Raw genomic sequence first — 23,222 nt, 5'->3', positions numbered from 1 at the left:
CAGAGGTTAAATGAGAGCAACTCGGTTGCTTGGATTTGTGCCCTCGCTGATTCGACAGCAGTGTTTTTCATCCACCACTATAGTTTGTCGTCAACAAGTGGTTTTTAAAACCTCTGTTAAGGAATACATATTATAAAGAAACATTGTGTTTTGGTGCATTTTGTTTTTGTTGCACAATATTACATCGGATTAAAAACTAGTGTACAGGTTTTGAGAGGCATGTGTGGTTTGTTTGAAAGAGTTCTCGGCAGCTTCCGTCAGGATGCTGAAGATGTTGGTTTTTGGTGTCTTGATGCTGAACATTAATTGGCCCCGCCCCCTTGCAGTGGTTAGTCTGAATGTGTCTTTTCATTGTGGCCCTCCGGCTGCAAAAAGGTCCACTGTTGTTTAGACTCCTCAGAAAGTAACAGCAGTCTGACAAAGAGCCTCCTTGTTGCTTCAGCTCCATCAATCAGAGGGCTGTTCATATACTGGATAATTCAGTTAGCAAGAGAAAATAACAAAAATACCAATAACAACTTATCCCGTTTTGGATCTGATCAGCTAATGTGAAGGCATGCGTTACAACACCGGATAATGGAAATGACGCAACGGTACCTGAATGCACCTCAACATCAACATTTTTGGTTTACTTCATCCACGTGGAGGCAATCCCCCCCCCAAAAAAACTCACTGCTATCAAGTCAAGCATCTTTTTATTCCATGACCCATTAATTGGGATTTGGAAGGAATTTTAAATGCAACCAAACGGAGGCAGCAGCCAATCGTCACCACAACGTCAAATGTAAAATCATGCCAGAACGTTATTTAACAGGGAATGCTCAGAAATAATTACACAGTACACATTTCACAGCTACCGGATTCAATCTGAAATAACATATTTGTGCTTGGCACCTCATCTTTAAGCAGACACCATCGTTATCATTCTTTAAATTAAAAGGAAAGCTTAAGAGTTAAGACATGAGTGCTAACGGTGAAAGGCAACTTTCATTTAAAATATCAATAAAAAACAAAAACAAAAAAGAACTTTGGCAATGTCTTTGGAAACAAAAAGCTTCTTAACATCCTCATTTAAAATATCTTTCCCAATGTGCAAATGGGTCGAGCTTTTTACATTTTTAACCTCTAAACACAAATGTACATATAATGAATCATGTTCATCAGAATCTCTTTTTTTCTACGTTCAGCTAATCTGAACACAAACAGCTGGTTTATAGTGATAAAACACCGAAGACCTTCCTCTCCATGCTGGACACACAGGGACGTCATGAAGTCATGTTCAATGTCTTTTAACAGCTTCATTAGTCTTTCCGTGTGCAAGTCTTTATTCTGGACTAAGGCCTCATCCAAACTCCAGTCTGGAGTTTGTGATTAGAGGAATATTACCTTCTCTTTGTCCACTTCTAGAATATCTTGGGGAAAAGGAGGTGGCAGTGGTGGAGTCTCATTCATCCTCTTGTATGTGCTGAAGGACTGGGACATTTTCACACTGCGGGCAGATCCTGGTGGGTTGAAGACACCTGGAGGGACAACGATGCCTATTAAACACCCAACAATATAAGAAGTCTTCCCTCCCACCTCCCCAAATGTACGTCATACAGGATTATGTTAAAGTGTTAGATTGTATCAGCTGGTCAGTAATCAGTATATCGGAGGACATGCATCTTAATTAATAACAGAAAACATCTCAGCTTCCAAAGAAAAGACAGAAGAAATTCTGTGGCATGTGCCCCGTTTGACCCGCTGACTTTGACCTCCTTCTATTTGTAAATTAAAGAGGGGAAACATAATGGCTCTCTTGATCCGTGCCAATGTGGACTACAACAAACAGTGAAGGAATACAGACAGGCTTTCATCCTCTTCCCAAGGGCAACCACTACTTGTGGCTTCCAGGGTTTATTTATAGGGAGCTGGTTAATTTGATGTATGCAATCTTGAGGCAAATTTGACTACCGTTATTTAACATTTCTACACACTGATAAAGACATAAAAAATAATAGCTGCTGCAATTTTAAATCTTGTACGGCCGATAACAGAAGTAATTATTCAACCAATAAACAACACCACAGGTATGAATGAGTGTTTGATTCTTAAAAGATTTTTTGATATGGATATGGGAAAAAAACTCATATGTAGGGGCGACATGTTTTTGACTGACTGAGGGAGAAGAGATTTCCGCTTGTCTGTACCTGACTGGTAGATTCTTTGAGGACTGCTGTTCCTTTTGGCTCTCAGACTGCCTCCTTCTTTGCCGGTCACTCGGATGGGCAGCACCTGGTTCACGTCTATAGAGGCTGGAGGTATAAAGACATGACTTCAGTTTTCATCATGCAAGTCAACTCTCTTAATCAAATGTTTAAGGCATTTAGGCTCCAGCTAAATGTTTCAAATCAACAAATAACTACATGTGGGCAGTTTTGATCACTGCCCTCCTCTGGATCTTGACCTGCACTGTGCGTTCTCTGGTGGGACGTCTTTGTCTTGAAGCCTTTCTCCTTTCCTTTGGACAGAGCGGCCAGCTTGGTGGGGATCTGCTGCTGCAGGGACGCAGGTTTGTGCACCTGGTTGGTGGTGCTGATCAGATGGACTGGTAGCTCGGGCTTTGCTGGCGAGAGGTAGATGCTCTCTCTGCGCGGCGGAACCTTTGGAGGAACTTCCAAGGAGTTGGAGTTGGTGGGCAAGACATGGGACTTTGAAGTTGGGGTCCCACCTCCGTTCACTATGCTTCCCCTGAACGACTGGTGACTGGAGAGACTCCAGAACTAGACAGAAAGAGGAAATGCATAACTCAAATCCTGTCAAGGCTCAAATTAGTTCATCTTGTTTCAGAAGATGTTAAACCATTAGTTATGACCTTTACAGACTTGATTATACTTTGGGATGGACAGATGAATACACAATGATATTGATAAGCATCAATCAATGTAATTCTCATTCTGTTACTCACTTGTGAAGGATCATCATAGTGTCCTGGGATGTACTTCTTTATTTTCTCCTGCAGCTGCTCTAGACGCTCCCTCTCCTGATGTAGACGTTCCTTGTCCTTGTCTACTGATTTCGTAGACTCCCTCAGCCTCTCCAGATCCTGCTGATAGCTGTCCTTCAGCGTCTCCAGCTCGACCTTCTCCACGTTGAGCTTCTCCTCCCACTGTCGGCACTCCTCCTCTCTCTGTTGCAGCCGGGCCTCCAGAGTCTCGATTTGCGTCCTCTGGTGCTCCTGCTCCTTCTCCCAGCGCTGCTGCACCTCTCGATGCTGGACCTGCAGCTTGTGCAAGTTGGCGAGTTCCTCCTTCTGCTTCTCCAAGTTGCGCTGCTTTTCCTGCTCGAGCAGCACACTGCTGTAATGACGAGAGGGCTGCTTGCTCTTCGCCTGAAAAGCGTGCTGCAGCTCAATCTGGCTGTCCTGCTGGGTGATGATTGCCTGCACGTTGAAGAATATAATATATATAATATAACCATGACAGGGAAATGTATGAAAACACAGTTTATTGTTGTTGTAGAATATTAATGGCATTCTTTTCATTTAAAAAATAAAAGACACATTTGCAAAGACTTTGCAAGACCCAAAACATTATATATGAATTTACAATGTCTTACTTCTAAGCTGTACAGCCGCTGTGCGAGCAGTATCACCCGGTCACACACCTACAGAGAAACATTATGAGTACCGGAAGACTTGCAGTGACAGGTAAACATTTTTGTATGAATGAATGCAGAAAAAAATAAGTCTTCGAAGGGTCACCTCTGCGTTTGGGAAATGACTGGAAGTTAAATTGCTGTTTGGCATCTGTGTGTTGTCGTCAGCCTGAAAGCAAAGCAGGAAAAGCAATGTATATACGTTATGTTGTATCAACAGTTGGAAGTATGGTTTAGATCCTTTACATCCGTCTCACTCACAGACTGTTCCAGGCTTCCAGAGCTGTAACCTTCCTGGAACTGTGGGTCACTAGTGGTGTGACCGCCCTCACGGCCAGCTGCATCCCCATCTCCATCTAAGAAAATGAAATCATACACATGCAAAGTCAAAACATATAGAATAAGAATATGAACATGCATAAAAAGAGGTAATGTCACTGTTATGTCAGCTTACTTTTGATGCTGCTTGCTGCAGGGTTACTATCAGCCACTACAAAGCTCTCAGCCCTGCCGAGCAGCTCTCCCTGCGTCATAGACTCATCCATAAGAAGGTTCGGGTCTTTTATCCTCGAGAAGAGCAGGTTCTGCAGGTTTTCCACTGCAAACAAAAGAAAAAACAACTCCTTAATCTCCTTAAAAACATCAGTGTTCCCTGAGTCACGACTTGGCTGTATGGGGGAAAACAGACCCGAGTATATTTCACCTTTACTTCTGTGCATATCCCTTGAATTCAAATGTTTTCATAGCTAACCAATGCATAAATAACATATTGAATTGCACATCATTCTTCCAACCATGAATCACATGACTGATTCATGAAACTGAGGTTAACTCTTGAAAAAACCTGAGCCCTTACCCTCATCGATGGCTCCTTTGAGCAGTGTTGCCCCCTGCTGGAGATCGGTGGCATCACCTCGAAGCAGCAGCCCTTTATGGGGGGTTTCCTGCTCAGTCATCGTCTCGTAGAGAGCCGCAAATATCTGCTGCTTCTCCGTCAAACTTTGTATTATCTGCTCGTCCCTCATCTTCAGAATATCTGGAGAGCAACAGAATAAAATAAAGAACATGTTTGTCTAATAAATGCAGTGGGAATGCAGAGAATGCACCTGGACATTTCTTTGGTGGAAAAGATAATTATCTCCCAATAATCCCCTTTCAAATCATTGTGTGAGAAAAATGTACCGCCAGCTGTCTTACCTTGAAATTGTTGCAGTCTTGCAGTCAGTTCCCGGTAGAGCTCCTCTTCTGGATAGCTGAACCACACAGACATTTGACCAGTTATTCATTTATTTTTAATAGAATTTCCCATGTAAGAATATGAGAGAAGAAATGTTGGCGGATCCTTCAGTCAGCCTGTTGAATGTTTAGGGCGGTGGGCCTCATATTGTATAGATTCTCCCTAAAAATGTATGTCAGAAAATAACTAAAACGATTAATTAAAAACCCAGATGTGTTAGAAAATGTGGTAAAGATAATGTTAATTTAATGGGCAAATAATGTATTTTGGGTCGAACACTCCCTTTCATTATCACCAGATATCAGTGCTATTACATGATGGTTGCACATATTTTATGAAACATTCATAGAGTTATAATAAAAAACAAAAGACATTGCGTTGCACTTGGCAATACAGAATCCTGCTCTTTTCCTAGAAGCCCTCAGCTTACCAGTTCACGGCTTCCCGTATCCGCGTCGTCCATGTGATGCATTCCTCTCTGGAGCGAGTGTGGATCTCGTACATCTCCGGCATGCTAGTGGTGCATGCACAGATCAGGTACATGGCTTTGTCCTCGTGAGCCACTTCCCTAACGATCAGTCTTTGAAGGGAGATCACTGGTGGTTTGTTATCCTGCATGAGCCACGATAACGCAACAGCTGTTATTATTCAAATTACAATGACAAATCGGTCCTGGATTATTACATCATATCATGTAAGATGTGATGTATCTTGACGTTATGATTTTACAAGTTTGTGAATCTTACCATCGCTAATACTTAGTAGAAAAACTGTATAAAATGTTAATGTGTAAAATATTCAGTAGGTAAGTAGGTTTTTCTCAAAAATTCATTAACTGGTTAATATTTGAGAGAACTTACCGCAGCAGCAAAAACAAGCTTCTGATCTTTCTCTTGTAAGAGGAGGAGCATGTCTGACAGCAACACAGCATTGATTTCTGCAGAAAAACATGCATTTTTCATCAAAATAACACGAGTGCTTGATGCTTTGACTCGCGCTGCCATGGAAGATGAACTTGAGACACGTCTCGCTGGGCCTGGCAGGTTTTGTCTGCTAATCTTTGACAACAATGACCCAAAAGATATGTTGCTATACTGGTTCTCTGAATATTCTTGCTTTCACAAAAACATTTACCCTGAAGTTGACATATTAAAAACACAACCTATAAACAACAACCCTATAATAATGCTTATGCAGATGCCTCATCTCATAAATCACAGTTCCATAACACCATCATTGAATATTTGGTTCCCTTGCAGTGTAGAAAAACCACATTGATCATCAGACTATCATCAGTCTCACTATATATATTCAGCTTTCATTAAAAACAAACCTTTTTGTCTCCCGGAGGTCTTCCAGGTGACGGGGCCTTCATGTAGCAGTATCCTGTTTCCTTGGATCAGATCCTCCCTGCGGAGCAGCCGGCCGTCCTTCAGACGGCCCTGAGATTTTGGCTCGAGGCGAAGGCTGATGTCTCTCAGACGAGTGGCGTTCTCGTATTCGCTGACCTGAGCGTTAACCTGGGAGATGATGTCTTTGATCAGCGCCAAACCCTGTACCAGAGACCTGTGCTCGTCTGTGTCGGCTGAAAGGAGCATGAAACATATCAATCCACCGGTATTTATTAGAGATTAAGACATTTTATACATGGGACTATTCCAAACAGCATTTTGCAGCATCCCAATTGGATTTGGGAGCTTAGACGATAACAACTTGTTGAGATTGCAGATAAGTGACGAGGTTTTACCTTCAGTGTTCTGTATGATTCGCTCCACAAGGACGGGGTATTTTGTGATGCGCTGAGTCACCAACAGAAAACACTCAGGGATGCCCAGCCTTCGCACCAGGGGCAGCTGACCTATTTTCTGTTAAAAAAAGAATAAGAAAAAAAAGATTTTGTTATTCCAAGACTTTTCAAGATCATTCCTGCCATCCCCCTCTCAACAGTAAACCGTCTCATGTTAAGGATCGGACGGTTTTATTTTTGTTAGTGTATCATTCTTTGTAGAGCATCATCATTGATGTTCAGGTAAAGGCCTGTCTCGTAGATACTTCACTTCAACTTCAACTAATTCACTTCACTCTTTTGCCAATTCCATCACTGTATCCTGAAGGAAATCTCAGCCATGTACACAAATTTACTCACCCTAGTAAGAATCTGCAGTTTCTTGCTGTTTTGCAGCTGCTCTTTGTAGAAACTGATGGTTTCATTTTGATGGCCGCAGAAAACACTATACCACTCCATCATTCCTTCTCCCAGTGTACCTGAAAACTAACACAAAAAGGTAGGAAAACATTGAAATTACATGTCTCAACAGGATATCATTAAGGAGTAACAGTGTTGCATAGAGGTTACTGCCAATGCCTCCAAAGCCTTGAAGCATTTGACACTCAAACACTGCTTTTTGGGAGATTTTTGTAGTGAAATAGGACAGTGGCATATCCTGGTTATCATTTACTTTATTTATATGCATTTCTATTATAATGCATTATATTATTCAAAACTACTGTTATTATTCAAATTCAAGCATGTCATTGTCATGTATTATTGACATGTGAATATGTGCACAGTATCTAAAAAAAAGCATAGAAGTCCGACTATACAGAAATTTAAGAGAAAATGACCAAACTTCTCACTTGATTAATTACCTCAGTAAACATTGTAAATATGAGTTTATGGTTTCAATCGCTGGGAGTGTTGTTTTCGGTTCATGAAATTGAATCTCAACATGTTGGTTGACTCAAAATGTCCTCAGCGTTCGGTTGTACTTCTCCTCTCATTTCACTTCTAGTTGCAGAAAAACAAGAAGCTAAGAGCCAAAATGCTGAACTCGCTGAGGCTTAATATGGCCTCTTTTCACTGGCATACTACAGAAAGACTACATATCGGAACAGAAAGCTCTGAAGTATCTGTGATTCTATTAATTATTCTAATTCCTCAATCAAGAAAATGACCACAGAGGTAAAAAAGCTTCTTCAGGAATGTGATGTCAGTGTTTCAGTATAATTTGGGGCTTTTGGAGCAAACACATCTTCTGTTCATCATTATGAAATAGGTCTTAAGTATTAATGTTGAAAGTATATAAATAGTTCCAACGGCATCCAGGAGTATGAATGGTAGTAAACATAGGCTTAATCAGTGTAATAATGAAGATGGTGGCTTAGGAAATGTTCTTCATGACCCCAAAACGTTTGAGAACCCCTGATTTAAGAATTTAAGATTGCAATGATTCACACAAAGTGTGGCTTTAAAAGGACTCTACCCTACCTGGGAGATGAGAATATCCCCCAGCTGTGTGATCTGGTAGTTGTTTGGGCTTCCTTCTTCCTGACACTCTGTCTGGTGCACTTTGAGGCGGTTGAGGAAGCGCTGGTGAAGGTTGAGCAGGGCTTCCACCCCAAGGAAGAGTCGCTCCAGCCTGGCTTCCTCTATCAGCAAAGACTGCCTCAACTCGTGCACGTAGACATGAAGGAGGATCTTTAAGGTGCGCACGTGGTGCATCTCCGTCTGGATCAACTCTAGGAAATTGACATTGTCTTGATTAATACATGTAGGTTGACTGCCTTAAAAACAGGAACAACGGCAATGAAGGCAAACAACACCATGCAAATAACAAGTCATGCAAATAAGTAGTCCACCTGCTTAAAGCTGGAACAAGCTGGTGTCATACGTATGACTTCGAAGCACTAACCTTCACATGGTCCTCTTAGTAAAAGATAGAACCCATCAACATATAATTATAGGTACTGTCTACACTGCTAAATAGTGTAATTACAATGTATCTACTCTGCAATCTGGGATCAAGATTTCAACTTCTTCAACGGGTGATTGACATGAGAAAGTTCTGTCCATATATCCACACACTTTATAAGTTAACATATATATATTACTGAAAATATGTTGGGAAATGTTCCATTTACAGACTTTGCTGGTTGAGCCTACCATAGATGACGTCCTGTCTTTTAACAGCCTCTTTGCTCAGGGCCTTCAGGTAGTTCTGGTCCACAGCCACACTCCACGACTCCGCCTCCAGGTTCTGGTGGTCAGACTCGAGCTCTCCTCGCAGCAGAGCATAATGGGAATCTGGGTGACGCATAGAAAGACACCTTAGGACTGGTATCACACAAACGAGGCTCGCGCGTTGTGGTCATATGAGCATGCGTCTCAGTGATTCATTACTGGTCATGGACGGATTTTGTGGCAAAAATGTTCTTTACGTGGCGCCAGGTTTTAGTCATGTCATATAGTTTCATTACAAAAATAGAGGAAGGTTCAAGTTACTATTATAGCTTGTTCTAACATGTAAGTAACACGTAAAAAAAATGCAACTGCAGCACTACACATTACGTACTGATCTTTCTCATGGTCCATTATTAAAGAAAATATGGTGAAATAAACAGCACTGATTATTTCTATTGTTGTTAAAGTCTTTTTTATCCATTTTGAATATGTTCAACAATAGTTAATATTTTATCATTTACAAAAACATCACTCTTATTTGGAATTCACTGGCATCCCAAATATACCTGGGAAGTATATATTCTTAAAAAAAGCTGTTTGTCATTTTGATTTTTTTATATAATGTCCCGGTTTTGTAAAGTACAGTGAGCTTTAAGCAGCTTCTCATCCTGATGACAGACACCTACTGACCTTCCAGGTTGATGGGCTCAGCCAAGGAGGAAACCAGCGAGATGGAGTCCTCAGGAGTGGACTTCACCCGGAAGCCTTCAACCTCATCCATCTTCACGGGACCGGATCTAGCAGGTACAGTTTGTGATGAACAGGCGCGCTTGTAAGTGTTCACTGCTGCTGCTGAATTCGGTGTCGGAGCTTCCATCAGACATGGATGCTTGATCCTATCTATCCTTTTTAATTATAATAATAATTATTATAATTCACAAGTGTAATAAAACCTTAATGTCTAAAAGTAGAAGTGCCAATAAAATCAACAAAAGACATCCCCTGACTCAGAATCAGGCTTTGTAATGCACACCTATCAGGTCGATAACAAACAGGAAAACATGTAATCCTGTTTTCCAGTCAGCAGTTGAAACACAATCCGTTTTAAGGTGTGATCTAAAATTTCGTTCACTGTCGTCATCGTTGTACTTGGAAGGTGGCCTAAGACACCAAGGTTCATGATGGTAATTAGTTCTTCAAACACACATGATCACCAACCTTCAGACTTGTGTTGTTTAAAGTGGAGGAACCAGGCTGAGCACTGTGTTTTCTGGGAGTGATGGTCATGCCTGGACTGAGGAAGCAGGCGGGGAGGCCATGGGAGACTGGGGGAGAAACACTCCCTGGAGCTGAGAGAGGGGGAGAGAGAGAAAAGCAGACTTTGAGGAGGCAAAGTAGACAAAGACTGAGAGTTTGGATATAGTTTATAGAGGATATAGAGTCTAATACTCAACAGCAGATGCAATAAACATGCCTTAATTATTTGTTTCTGAAAGCCCTTTGTTGACAAGCCCAGGTTAGCAAAAATAGAAAACAGACCATAAGTAGGAGTATGCATTTTATTGTGCTGAATTTAAACAACAGGCTGTTGCTAAACTAAGTGAGCACCATAGAGAGGGAACTGGTTTGGCATAATGTGACAGCACAGCTCAGGTCAGACCAGCTTTCAGGCAATGACACAACAAAAAAAAAAAAACTTCAAGAGACGAAGAGTACACAGATGTACTGCAGATGACATGATTTATCACGGTGACACAGGTAGAGCAGCTGTTTGCACATTCAGCAGTAGTTCCCCTTTCTATTTTAAAGAGACAGAGACCGAGTGTTTTCCAGGACGCTGCGATGCACGTTTGGGAGGGGCGTGAAAATGTTAATGGTTGCCAAAATAATCCCATGACTGACACGTCCTTTCAAATCCAGCTTTATTAAAAATAAATTTTAAAGGTGTTTTCATGTCTGTTCTTGAATTACTTTTGAACGCCAATCATCTCTATGTCTGTGACCGGGAATGACTCGCCTCGTATCATATTATACTTCCGTTTATTGTTTTCAGTGTTCCGCAGTTTCCTTGTGACACTGGAATCAACATTAAGGGGAACAATTCCTGTGGTTAAAAAGAGAGGGGAAAGATCGACATTGAACGTTCTTTGGTCACAGTCTGATTGAATGTGGTGCCAACTGCAGCAGAAAGCAGTGCCCATGTTTTAGTGCAGTGGCACTCATGGAGTGCTGGTTATGTCTACATGAGCGTCTGTATGTGTGCACATGCTAAAAGGACCTTGAGGGTCAATGAAACTGATCCAGTGTTACAAAAGGTAGGTAGCAGTAGCCAAGCTTGTGGCAAACCAAACCAAAGGAAAACAGTTCAATAACGTGTGGTAACAAATCATACTAAACAAATACACTTGAATACATAAAAATAAGACCACAACTGCTAAAAGACATCCAGTTTTTTTCAGCTACAATACAAACTGCATTATCATTGTATCTAAGTGGTAGTTGTTCAACGTCAGACACACCCAAAACATACACATTGGTGTTTGACTAAAGGAGCAGTGACAACCTTACACGGGAGTTCTCCTGCTAGCTTCTGGCTCAGCTGTTTGACACATACCCACACATCCTACGGGAAAAAAACAGAAACCAAAATATCAGCACTGCAGCACACTGCTTAGGCTGCTGGAGGTGGGCTTCGTTTAAAATAATAATAAAAACATCCCATTTTTTTTCCATTGATAAAGGTGATATGGGCTCCGAGACCATAAAACAGCAAGTATAAAATCACCCAACTAAACTACTGCCAAAACATTGATCAACAGAGAATTTAACAATAGTTAACAGCCATGCTAGCAGCTTAGGCACAGTAGTACGTTGAGCTTAAGCGTTTATACGCATGTTAACATGCTCACAATGACAATGCTCAGTAGGGGTAATGTTTACTATACCACAAACGTGTCAGCATGCTAACATTTGCTAATTAGCACTAAACACGCAGTACAGCTGAGGCCGATGGGAAACAGCACTAGTTTTGAAGGCTGTTGGTAAAAAAAAACAAAGTACTGAACAAACCGACCAGACCAGATGATGAAAGGCTAAGGGATCCTCATGGATGCTGGTACAAACTTTTATTTATTTATTTTTTATTTGAGAGGGACAGTGCAGATGTAACAATAGGCTGCCTAAAAAGTAAAACTTTCATGGCAGTCCATAAAATAAATTGAGATATTACAATGTGAACCAAAATGGCGGACGGACTGACGGACAAACCAACTGAAAGACCAACGCTGCCATGGAGTTTAGCGTATGCCAGACATTTGATGGTTTCACCTTCATAGGTTTGAGGATGTGTTAATATTCTGCCATTTCATAGACTAAATGAATATTTCATGTTTTGGTATTTGTAAAAACATAGCTTGTTTGCAGCTTTAGTCTAGTCTCAAATCTAAAAATTGTGTAAATGACTATTCTCTACCTGCTGCTCAACCATTTCTTGAAAACTTTCCAGCACCTCTTGCTTACACACTTTCCCCCAACCCCCCCTTGTATCAAATTACTTTTTTTCTTGTTTCCAAGCCTCGCAGTTTGTTATTAGCCATATTGTGGTCCAGGCCCTTGTTGTGAGTGACAGACACACCTCAAATGATTCACTGGGTGGAAAGGGAACAAAGCAGCACGAAATACAGGTCATTCCCTGCAAGAGACAAAACAAGACCAGCAAGTCTGCCAAGTATCCTGCAGAGGTCGGAGCGACAGGAGGACAAAACTCTCCTAAATGCTGTGTTTGTGGGCAAGTAGTTTCACTCAGTAAGACATGGTCTCCAATCACTTTAACACCACCACAACAAAAAAACTATTATTATTATTATTAAAAACTATTAGAACAAGACTTGCTGTTGTTCTGTCATGCCAAGAAAAGTAAAACCAGGCCATCAACGGTTAACAGCTGTGAAACTATACCCATTAGCCTACGGAGGCCATAAAAAGCTGACTGATACAGGGAAACCAGTGATCCGTGTTGCTCTTGTTCCTAATAAGCCCCGGAGGCTGTATTTGTTTCACATCATCATAGAAGCATAATTTGCCAAAAACAGAAACGCAGTGCAATCCTTCCTCAAAAGCAACAGACCTTTCTTGCACTTCCCATGTTGCCTTCACATGAACCAGCCTTGGAACACAGTTTACTGATTAACTTCCAGGTACCGTCTTTGTTTTTTTATCTTTATTGTAGTGTGCCGTAAATACATGCCAATGTGTTTCTGTCCGTGTGAACAGGTGAATCCTACCCTTACTGAGAGTGAGGTATGTGTTGAGCTCCAGGTAACCTACAGCATGTACTGTAAACATACGAAGTCTCTTGATTGGTCAACATCAGCACCTTAACCCCTCATTGGTAAAATTTCAACTCTTTGTGTATAATTCATGTTTGTCGTCCTATTTTTGATGAGCATTTTCAAATATATACATTAACGCTGAATGGTAAGCACTTTAATTACAGATTCATTTGAACACCACCTCCTAACAATAATGTAATTTTGCCTAAAGGACTGTGATGGATTACGGGACTCAAGAATTCTTTTAAGAATGTGCGGTAATTTTGTATGAAAAATAATGGAAACCATTGGTTACATCCAATAGTAAAAAAAAAGAAAAGTTTTTAAATACAACAGCATGGTCTTTTTACTATAACGTTTAGAGGTCCAGCCATGCCCCCCCCCCCCCCAAACATAGGATGACAGAGGAGATGGTCTCTCTTTGAATCAGTTCCAGGTGAGGCTAATGTTCATAACAAAGCACAAATTTGGATTCTTGTGTCCTATCCATTCTCTTAACAGTCAACTGCTAAATACAATCTCCTAATACTGTTATCGTGAGACGAAACTGAAACCTGTGTGGACTTTGTCTATTACAAAACACAACACCAGTGTTTTTGTATCAGTTCTAACATTCGCACGGATAGATGACGGTTTCACTGCTTTTATTTCTTATTCCTGAAATAACTGAATGTGCTTTAGTGATTACACCCCAGTGACTACACTTCAATCCCTTTCCGGTCTCCTATCTTAGCCCACTTCAAATGTCATCTTGTAGTTTATACATTTAAAGTGACATTGATAACCTCCTTAACTTACTTTACAGCTCATATTATAACTAAGATGTCAAGTGTGTTCTGCCACCTCAATTTCTTTCAATGAGCACACTTCCGATTCCCACTTCAACTGCAAATTTTAAATTCATTTCTCAATTATAACCTTTAACCTCCTGCTTTAATGCTATAACAGCAGTTCTTGTATCACTCCGCGTAGGGTCATATCAAAACGCTCTATTTTTTGTGTTTTATGGGCACTTTTCTATCATTCACTTTTTTTTAATGTTTCTCACACACACACACACACACACACACACACACACACACACACACACACACACACACACACACACACACACACACACACACACACACACACACACACACGTACGTTATACAGCGGGCTGAAGGGGAATGTGAGGAATGCTAAGGTGCTAGGTGAGAGACCCTGACCTGGATTCATAACATTAACGTTGGACTCTGTGGAAAAGCGTCACAGTAAACCAGCAGGTGTGTTTTTTTTGTTTTACTTGGTGGCCTTTAACACAAACAGGTGTAAAAGTCAAGGGTTGACACAGGTGGTGACTCGGTTTTAGCTACCTAACGTCAACGTACGTGTTTCCCAACGCGGAGATATTATCGTTAAAAGTTACGCTACGTACAGGGCCGTCAATTAAATACATCGATAAAAAATTAACACGTAACAAGAGCAAAGTGTCCTTGTCAAGTCGAGCTTTTAAGTAACAAAGAAGTCGCCGCGTTGGAAACCTGTTTTTTCATAATGGCGAGATGATTTATAAACGGTAGCTAGCTAACATGAGCTAACGTCAACGTTTGCAAGTTTACAACCTGTTTGTCGCTCGTTAATTTGACTACTAACAATTAACTTACACAACCCGACGCGTTTTCTCTCTTACCGGGTGTTGAAATGAGGCGGCAGAGTTTATTTCCAGGCGAAGGGGAGTTAATATCCTTCCGCTGACAGAGGAGAGGCAGCGAGGATGCCTCTGGAGGAACAAGTGCACACATCAGGTGTAATGGAGTTGAGCCGGAGGAGGGTGTTTAAAAGGGAAACTCCGGCCTCCGCGGGATGAACCCTCCTTCCCTCTCTAAGCATTGTGGGAACCGATGGGTTCACATTCCGCCGGTTCACCCAACGGCGACACGGACAGCTGCTCACACTCGCACTGCTACCAGTTTGTCAAAAATATGTGTTTATGTGGGCAACTACAGGGAATGCAGGTAATATTTATCTCATAGGGAATTTATTGTGATGTCATTTTTTTTCTCCACCAGGTATTCATTAGGAAATTGAACTAGAGGTGGAACTATACTTAATGGACAGTGTGATTAGAATATTTCATCATTTCCAATGACAAGAGTTAACTTTCAATCTCAGTTACTTAAATCAACTGGATAATAATTCCTTTAATTTGTCTATGATTTAGAACTATAACTCCACCTGCTGGGGAAGATTGTGTGCTACAATAAAAAAAAATCACCTCCTTCACTTTGTTAATATGGAGTAATATAGACACTCAGTTGAATATCAGGTGCTTACTTGCATTCATTGATCCCCAGACAGACTCAGATGTGGAGACGAAGCCTGGACTTTACTCGGACTGCACTGGACAAGTGAAGGGCCATAGTCAAGATCTTTTAGAAAGAAAGCAACCATAAACCCCCCTCTAACATATCACCAGAAACCAAAAATATCTATATTTAAACGGGGATTGTTTTATGTTCAGTTTTCAGTCAGTTTTAGTCAGTTATTATTTCTATGCCCCTATGGACATAGAAATAATTAATGGTCTCTGATGTAAGATAGGGTGGGACACAATACAGTCCTCATTCACAGAATAATGCAATGTTAAGTTTCAAAGATAACAAGGCTTCAACATTCTGAGTTAATCAAATTTTGGGGGGGGGGAAATCCTTATTTGAGCTCCTATTTCTCAATTGCAGCTCAGACAGAAAACACCATCAGACTGCTGATAATCATTACAGTGACAAATTACTCTTTCAATTGACATGTATGAACATTTGTTGATTATTGCATTAAAAGAGGAATTCTTTTAATACCATATGTACAAGCTCCGGTCTATATGGGATATATGAACAGGGTTGCAGTTATGACTGATTATCTACACTCCTTTCACATGAAAGTGTTGAAACAATTTACCTTAAAAATGTATTCGTATTTCCCACCAGCTTCTGTCATAAAACGTGTAAAGTAGTCATCATAAAGGATCGTTTATGTCCCAGTGTTGTCCAGCAGGTGGCGCCAGTGCACTCTCTTTTCTTAGTTGTATTTTCAGTCACTTACCAAAGCTCTAATATGGATTTCTCTTTTATCCACAAATATAAAAATAAATCCCCAATGAACCCTGGCTCTCGTCTGTATTTAAATTAAGTTGAGTGCTTGTAATTCGTGTATTCTGGCTGTGTTGGAAACAAACACTTACCTCTCCACTCACTGAATAAAAGCACACCCCCCCTACTTCATATCCACACATGGCAATCTGAATAAACAACACCGTATTGAGAAAATGGAACATAACAGAAGCACTGCCAGAGCCTCTTCATGAATGCACCTTGCTGCATTATTTACAGCACAATTTTTATTTGATCTTGATATGATGGGCAGACATCTCAAGCTGAAGATGCCAAACACTCCTTCTCCCGGGCATCGCATAGCAAAAAGACGAAGTGCTGTTGGTTGATCATGAGTCCAAAAAAAAAGCTAATTAGTATGATTTTCTGGATTAGAAAAAAGAAACATAAGAGACTAACATGTAAAAACATTTTCTATGACCGTAAAGACCTCAAGAATGACAACATATCAGCTATGTACAAAAACAACAATATATTTATATATATTTATATATATTTTTTTATCTTCTATACCCACTAAAATATACCAAAGAAGCAGCTATTGGTCAATCTGAGGAACTCGTTCACCAACTTGTTTTTGAAAACAGTTTAAATATCCTTCAGCTGTAAATGTGAAAAACTCAACAACAAAAAAAAAAGGGAAAAGTAAAGAAAGAAACGTAAATAGATTTTTTAAAAAGTATAACCCAACAAAAGTCCTGTGTTTATCCTGTGTGCCATTTTGGAATACTGCGAGTGTGAGGAGGTAAGCCACTTCAACCAGCTTCTCCAGTGGATAAGAGTTTGTTCGAGGACGGGCCGTCTCTGACCATCCAATGGAGTTCCCAAAGTCTTTCACTTTCAGTTCATCGTCTGCTTGCATACAAAGATTCAGACAAAGTTCCATGATAGCTGATGTAGGCCACAGACAACATCGAAGGGCACTTTTTTTCCCCCCTCCAAAAAAAAACTGAGCAACCCGGGGATGAAGCTTCTTCTTGAATCAGGGGAGAGAGACACAGTCTGGACTCGGGGGGAGGGACAGTGGGTTTAGCAGCCTTCTTGTTTGTCAAGAGTTTGTTTCACAGTTGAATTCATTAATCCACCCAGTCTAGCGCAAACTTGGCAATATATATATACAGTATATAAACTACAATCATGAACAAGAGAGACATGGGAGGTTTTCGTCCTTAAATACAAAAAGTTTCTTCTGGCATCCATGTGTGGACTTGCTGTAGTGTGTGTTTGTGGCATACGAGGGGAAAAATAAGTCCTGAGATATGCACTGAGTGGCTCCTGTAGAGAGAGTGATAAAAGTGTGATCTATATAAAATGACGAAAGGAAAAAAAACAAAAATATATTTAAATCTATAGCAATGACGTGTTTGCGCGGGATGTGTACAGTATGTTAGGAGGGACTGGACCGCGGTAGGGCCAGTATTCGTCCGTTGGTCTTTCCCCCGTTCATGTGTGTGAACGGGATGTGGTGCTCCTCGTAGCTGCCCCTCAGGCCCATGGAGGAGGCCTCGTCCCTGTCCAAGCACTGATCCCTCTGGGAGTAGGACGAGGGGTCCAGCGGGATGCTCTCCATGTTCTCCATGTCCAGGTCAAAGTCTTCGGTCTCGGGCGGCTTGTTGTCCTCGCTGTAGAAGAAGGAGAAGTCCTGGAAGGAAGGGTGCAGGTCCTCGCGCAGCATCTCGATGATCTCCTGGAAGGCGGGACGCATCTTGGGGTTGTACTGCCAACACATCTGCATCAGGTTATGTCTGGGTGAGGATACAGGGAGAATGAGATACAGTTAAAGGATGCCGATGTCTCAATTTCAGTTTGTTCACAGTCGTTTTTTTATTTCTTTAAAACGTCTAGTTGTCTGAATACCTCATTTAATACAACCTAACTATAACTTTGCAGATATGTATTTTTTTTTAATCCCATGAAGTGACCAAAACCAAGCATGACTTTATCCTACTAACAAGTATTGTCTGTGTAGCCAAAGCCTGATACAGCTAATTTCTCTGTGCAATCAAGCTCCAAAACTCATCAATGAGCCACACTGTTGCACCCGGTGATCCTGAATGTTCCTCCATTATGATGAACCTGGGCACTGTAGGTTATTCTGAGTCAATGCCACATGTACACCATCCTTTAAATACTCACTAAAGCACGGAGTGTGCATTAATCCACAGCTCAAACACCCACCTCTAAAAAAAAAAGCACACTTTTTTAAGTGACACTACAAATGACAGTGCCCAGCTGTTTAAACTAAACTAATCCATCAGCTTAGTGCTGAATGCCACAGACAGGACAGACTAATACACCGTTTACTATTACCACTACTGTATGGTCATATCTGCAGATTATGTTTGTTTGGCTATAAAAAATCTAGAAACCAGAAAAAAACACCTTTATAATTTGTTTTAAGGCAAAGATGAGGTTGTAAATGTCTTGTTTTATCTCACCAACTGTCCAAAGCCCCAAAATATTCAGTTTACTATGATGCAAAACAACTAATATATGATATCAGAAGGAGCACATCCTCATACTTTTAGAAGATGGACAAAGAGAACTGTTGGCATTTTTGCTTAAAAACTGTAAATAATTAATCAATTGTGAAAATAATTGCAGATAATTGCACTCACTGAAACATTGAATACTTATTATCACTCCAGTTTAGGGGTATTTACACTTGGCTTCAAGCATAAACCGTTGGTTTATAAAACACTGAATGGTTTAGGGGTAAACACATTTGTGATCTTCTGCTACTTTAGGAGCTCTCGGGTTGAATGGGACACGTGTGCTTTCTGTCCCCAGAGTTGAAACTCCCAGAAAACCGCAGGTCAGCTGCAACTCTCACTTCTTTGAAATCAAGGCTGAAGACTTTTCTGTTTGCTGCTGTCTTTTATTAAACCATTTCTTACACTGTAACGTTTATTCTTGAATTTTATACTCGTCTTATTCTATATTGGCTTGTTTTTATTTTCTATTCGCTTGGCTCTTAAATCACCTTTTATAATGGGTTTCATTTGTGCTTTGTTTTTTATGTAAAGCGCTTTCAATTGCCTTGTTGCTGAAATGTGCTACATAAATAAACTTGCTTCGCCTCTATTGCAGATTGAGAGACCCTCAGAGGGAATGTAAATAATTGAATGATTACAATACCACTCCGGTACTTTTTAAATATCCAGCCCTTATCTTGTACTCACAGTCTGTCAGCGCAGTTGTCTGGCCGGTCCAGGAAGCCTCCGTCCATGACAAACTTGAGGACCTGCTCATTGGACAGGCCCTGGTACGGCTGCTCGGCCAGCGTGCTGATCTCCCACAGCACCACCCCAAACGACCTGACAAACAAGTGACGGAGAGACAACAACAGCAACACGGGGAGAATGAGGACACGCCAATTAGACACCCAACAGAGTAAATGTGTCTGTAAACACTTGATGCAGTGAACAGGAAGGCCGAGGGTCGAGGCGGCGGCTGCGATGCTGGTAAACAAGGCGAGATGAAAACAGGTTCTAATAATGTAATTTGTTTCCGTGGAGAAGCTCTCAAAATGACAGGAAACCATTTGCCTTCGGAAAATAGGTTTGTTTATCGACTTATCTTCAAAAAATAAATAAAAAATACAGCGTAATATAATTGAGTAAAATAATGTTTTTGTAGGAAGTAAACTGCTACTGATGAGCAGACTTCTTTTCTTTGCTTGTTCTTTTAAGATGCTCTATCGTAAATTATATATATATATACACACACACACAAACACACACACACACTTATATATATGCCATGCACACAGCATCTCCGCCAACACACAATCTCAAACTCAGAAGCATCACTGACCAGCAGTCTGAATTTGCAGTGAAGACCCCGTCCTTCAGGGACTCGGGTGCCATCCATCTGACGGGCAACAGGCCTTTCCCTCCCTTCCTGTAGTAGTCCGTCTCATAGATGTCCCTGGTCATACCGAAGTCTGGGAAGAGAAGATTTAGCATTTTGTGACAAATAAAAAGAAAACATTTCACTGCACAGGCCATGTACAAACTACAGGAACAATAATACATTCACTTCTATCTTAAATTTGGCTCAAACGTAGGTACATTTCAAACTCTGCACCAGCCGCATGCATTGCTGTCTGCCATCATTGTTGTGCCTGTTGCGCTAAAACACACCTCCTATTTTGACGGTGAGATCGGTAGCCACCATACAGTTTCTGGCTGCTAGGTCTCTGTGGACAAACTTCTTGGCATTAAGGTACGCCATGCCGTCGGCGATCTCAGCGGCCATTTGGATCATTTCCTTCAGGGTGGGCGGTGGACGGCCGGGGTTGTTCTGAGGGACACAAGACATATTTTTTAATCTGTGATCTGATAACATTTAGCATTTTTCTATGTCAGCAACGCATCATGTAGTGTGGAAATTCAATGCTAAATGTTGCTAAATAAAAACAGATTACCTCTTAGATGGCAAAAAGTTAAATTATCAGGTGTATTATTATCAGAAGTTCATTATCACACTTGACATCAACAGTTTGGAGCCCAGCTGTTCATCTCGGACAACAAGCCGTGTTTTCAGCTGACTTTGTCAACATCCAAGAGCTTAGTCCTCCTCGAATCCACGTACCATTAAGTATAGAGTATTTATATGCTTCAAATATTGTCCAATGGTCATTTAATGGCCACACAAACAGATCCGTATTAGGGTTCACACACACACTACTCATCTAGTTAAATTGCATTTGTTTGATATGATTTAATCCTGAATCCACAACAATCTGTCTGAGAGGAAAACCGCAGATGGAGCGAACCAGATAAGTCACTCTACTTATTGTGTTAACTGCCGGTTAATCTAATGACTGAAATTGTTCCGCATCGGTAAATCTGCGGTGATGCTTACACCCAGATAAGAAGCTGGGGAACCACGGCTCTTTTACATGTTGGGTAAGTCAGTAAAACTTAATTATACAGCACCTTTCAAGATCAGGGATCACAAAGTGTCAAAGTAGATCCTTCTCTTTGGGTGGCTTAACAATCAGTGCTTTACAACTGTAGTTGATGTTTAGTTGTCCTGCTTGTTTTATGCCCTCAATTGTAAAAATAATCAGACAGAATTTAAAACTAACAATTACAAATGTGCATCCTGATAAAAAAAAAAACGCAACAAAAGACGACTTCTTCTTTTCACTAACGCTTTCTATGTAGATGAATGAAGCAAAGTGACAGAAGGTAAAAGCACTTCTGCATCTATAATGTTGCAAGTTCAAAAGGTCAGTGTTGTAATCTTAAACTTAAAAACCTAAACTTTATTGTATTTGTCATGTATATGCAGGTACTTCAACCTCTGCATTTAACCCATCCTCAGCATGTTAGGAGCAGTGGGCTGCTGTGAAGCCCCCGGGGATCAACTTAGTGGTTTAGTGTCTCGCTCAAGGACACTTGGACATCCTGACAGTGGGAGCCGGAGATGGAACTGCCAACCTTGAGGTTTAAAGACAACCCACTCTACCCGCTGAGCTGCAGCCATTAACGTGTCGTTACCTCAGCGTCGGGTCGCAGAGAGCGCAGGAAGCTCTTCAGGTCTCCGGTGGGTCATCAGCTCCATCACCACCAGGGTGGGCTGGCCTTTAGACACAACACCCAACAGACGCACCTGGGAGACAGAGTTTCAATTCATTTCAATTTGATTCCGTTATGCATTATCAGACAGACAGCAAGGTGGTACTGCTGCCCTTCACACAGGTAAGGTAGGACTCGCCGTTTGCACATAGTACTTATTCTAGATCAGTACTGCCACAATACCTTGTGTTTATTTATGTGGCCAGTTTGAGAATGTGACTCCTTACCACATGGTGGCAGGTGAAGGCCTTCATGACCGAGGCCTCGTTCAGGAACTCAATTCTCTCTCTCAGGCTGGCCGACTCGTTCACGGTCTTCACGGCGACGCGCGTATCCCCCTCGCCCTTGATGATGTCCTTGGCGATGCCCTCGTAGACCATGCCGAAAGAGCCCTGACCCAGTTCCCTCAAAATGTTGATCTTATCGCGGGGCACCTCCCACTCATCCTCCTCATACACTGCAGGCACATTTCACAGGAAAATGTTACACATGAGGCTTATAATGACCGAGCTGCACCTAAGAAAGTAGGTTAGTTAAGGCACAAATTGGATAATGTTCATCCCTCCTATAACGTGTCATATTACATAAGTTAAATGAAACTGAAAGAGAAATATAATTGATTTTGATGCTGCATCATGAAGAGATCTTGATGTCTAAACAGGATTTCTTTCAGGGAACTTTTTTTTTTTCATTTACATAAATTTCAGAAAAAACAGTGCTGAAATCTGAGAATAATCAGATTCCGTAAGTGCATGCATAGCACACATTTAAGAGTGATAACATGGAAGTTATCATACCAACTTCATCATTCATTAAAGTTAGAATGTAATATAGTGAATTTCTACATATCTACATTATATGAAAAGCCCATGTCAGTAGTGCACAATGTCATTATGGTTTATGTATTTCATTTATCGTGTTTATGATCTTTAATTCACTGTGAAAGAAAGCGGTGACTTTGGTGAACAGAGACTCCAGAGAGGAGATGTCTTTTCAGAAACATTTGGCGTTTTCACTCATCATCTCCACAAGCAACAGCAACTTGTTGGAGAAACTGACCAATCACACTTCTTGTGGTCTCCATGTATTAGCCCCTGTAGCTCAAACGTGTAGTTCTATTTTCGATTAAAGCTCCATAATCACTTAAACCAAAACCACAACTTAAAAGTTTAGTTTAGCTTCTTTTACGTTTCAAATCTCATCCTGCTGTCAGAGTGTTAAAAAGATCCCATCAACAGAATAAGTCAGCTTCTACATCATTGATACTTTGCTTACATCATTCGCACTGAGATACTCTGGGTTTGAAGAGGCGTAGATGGG

General features: G+C 41.0%; 3 protein-coding genes across 3 annotated transcripts in view; 1 reads left to right on the top strand and 2 right to left on the bottom strand.

Moving 5' to 3' along the window:
- Nucleotides 1-23,222, top strand: part of LOC311012881 (uncharacterized protein) — a 203,874-nt gene that overhangs the window by 66,258 nt on the left and 114,394 nt on the right. The gene's annotated exons all lie outside the window — the stretch shown is intronic.
- arhgef18a (rho/rac guanine nucleotide exchange factor (GEF) 18a) lies at nucleotides 679-10,183 on the bottom strand. The gene is made up of 19 exons (XM_084008895.1): nucleotides 10,053-10,183; nucleotides 9,525-9,631; nucleotides 8,817-8,957; nucleotides 8,142-8,392; nucleotides 7,020-7,145; nucleotides 6,621-6,738; nucleotides 6,207-6,458; nucleotides 5,734-5,810; nucleotides 5,304-5,485; nucleotides 4,834-4,889; nucleotides 4,493-4,672; nucleotides 4,091-4,234; nucleotides 3,898-3,992; nucleotides 3,743-3,805; nucleotides 3,598-3,645; nucleotides 2,948-3,421; nucleotides 2,447-2,762; nucleotides 2,190-2,294; nucleotides 679-1,520 (listed from the first exon to the last, which is right to left on the bottom strand). The coding sequence occupies exons 2-19, from the start codon at nucleotides 9,613-9,615 to the stop codon at nucleotides 1,372-1,374; spliced, it is 2,868 nt and encodes a 955-aa protein (XP_083865021.1). The 5' UTR covers nucleotides 9,616-9,631; nucleotides 10,053-10,183; the 3' UTR covers nucleotides 679-1,371.
- Nucleotides 17,250-23,222, bottom strand: part of insra (insulin receptor a) — a 45,918-nt gene continuing 39,945 nt past the window's right edge. The window contains 8 exon segments of the mRNA XM_084006894.1: nucleotides 17,250-18,059; nucleotides 19,497-19,631; nucleotides 20,131-20,260; nucleotides 20,460-20,619; nucleotides 21,825-21,869; nucleotides 21,871-21,936; nucleotides 22,130-22,351; nucleotides 23,169-23,221. Coding sequence (XP_083863020.1) covers nucleotides 17,702-18,059; nucleotides 19,497-19,631; nucleotides 20,131-20,260; nucleotides 20,460-20,619; nucleotides 21,825-21,869; nucleotides 21,871-21,936; nucleotides 22,130-22,351; nucleotides 23,169-23,221 — 1,169 coding nt within the window. The 3' untranslated portion in view covers nucleotides 17,250-17,701.

This window comes from Eutrigla gurnardus (assembly GCF_963514095.1).
Source record: "Eutrigla gurnardus genome assembly, chromosome: 4".
Classification (NCBI taxonomy): Eukaryota; Metazoa; Chordata; class Actinopteri; order Perciformes; family Triglidae; genus Eutrigla; species Eutrigla gurnardus.
Note: the sequence above shows the minus strand (reverse complement) of the source record. Positions and strands in the feature narration are given on the sequence as shown.

Coding starts and splice junctions, on each gene's coding strand:
- arhgef18a (XM_084008895.1), bottom strand. CDS start 9,615: ATGGATGAGGTTGAAGGCTTCCGGGTGAAGTCCACTCCTGAGGACTCC. Junction 3,806..3,897: donor CTGGAAGCCTGGAACAGTCT/GTGAGTGAGACG, acceptor CTTTGCTTTCAG/GCTGACGACAACACACAGAT. Junction 3,646..3,742: donor GTCATTTCCCAAACGCAGAG/GTGACCCTTCGA, acceptor GTTTCTCTGTAG/GTGTGTGACCGGGTGATACT.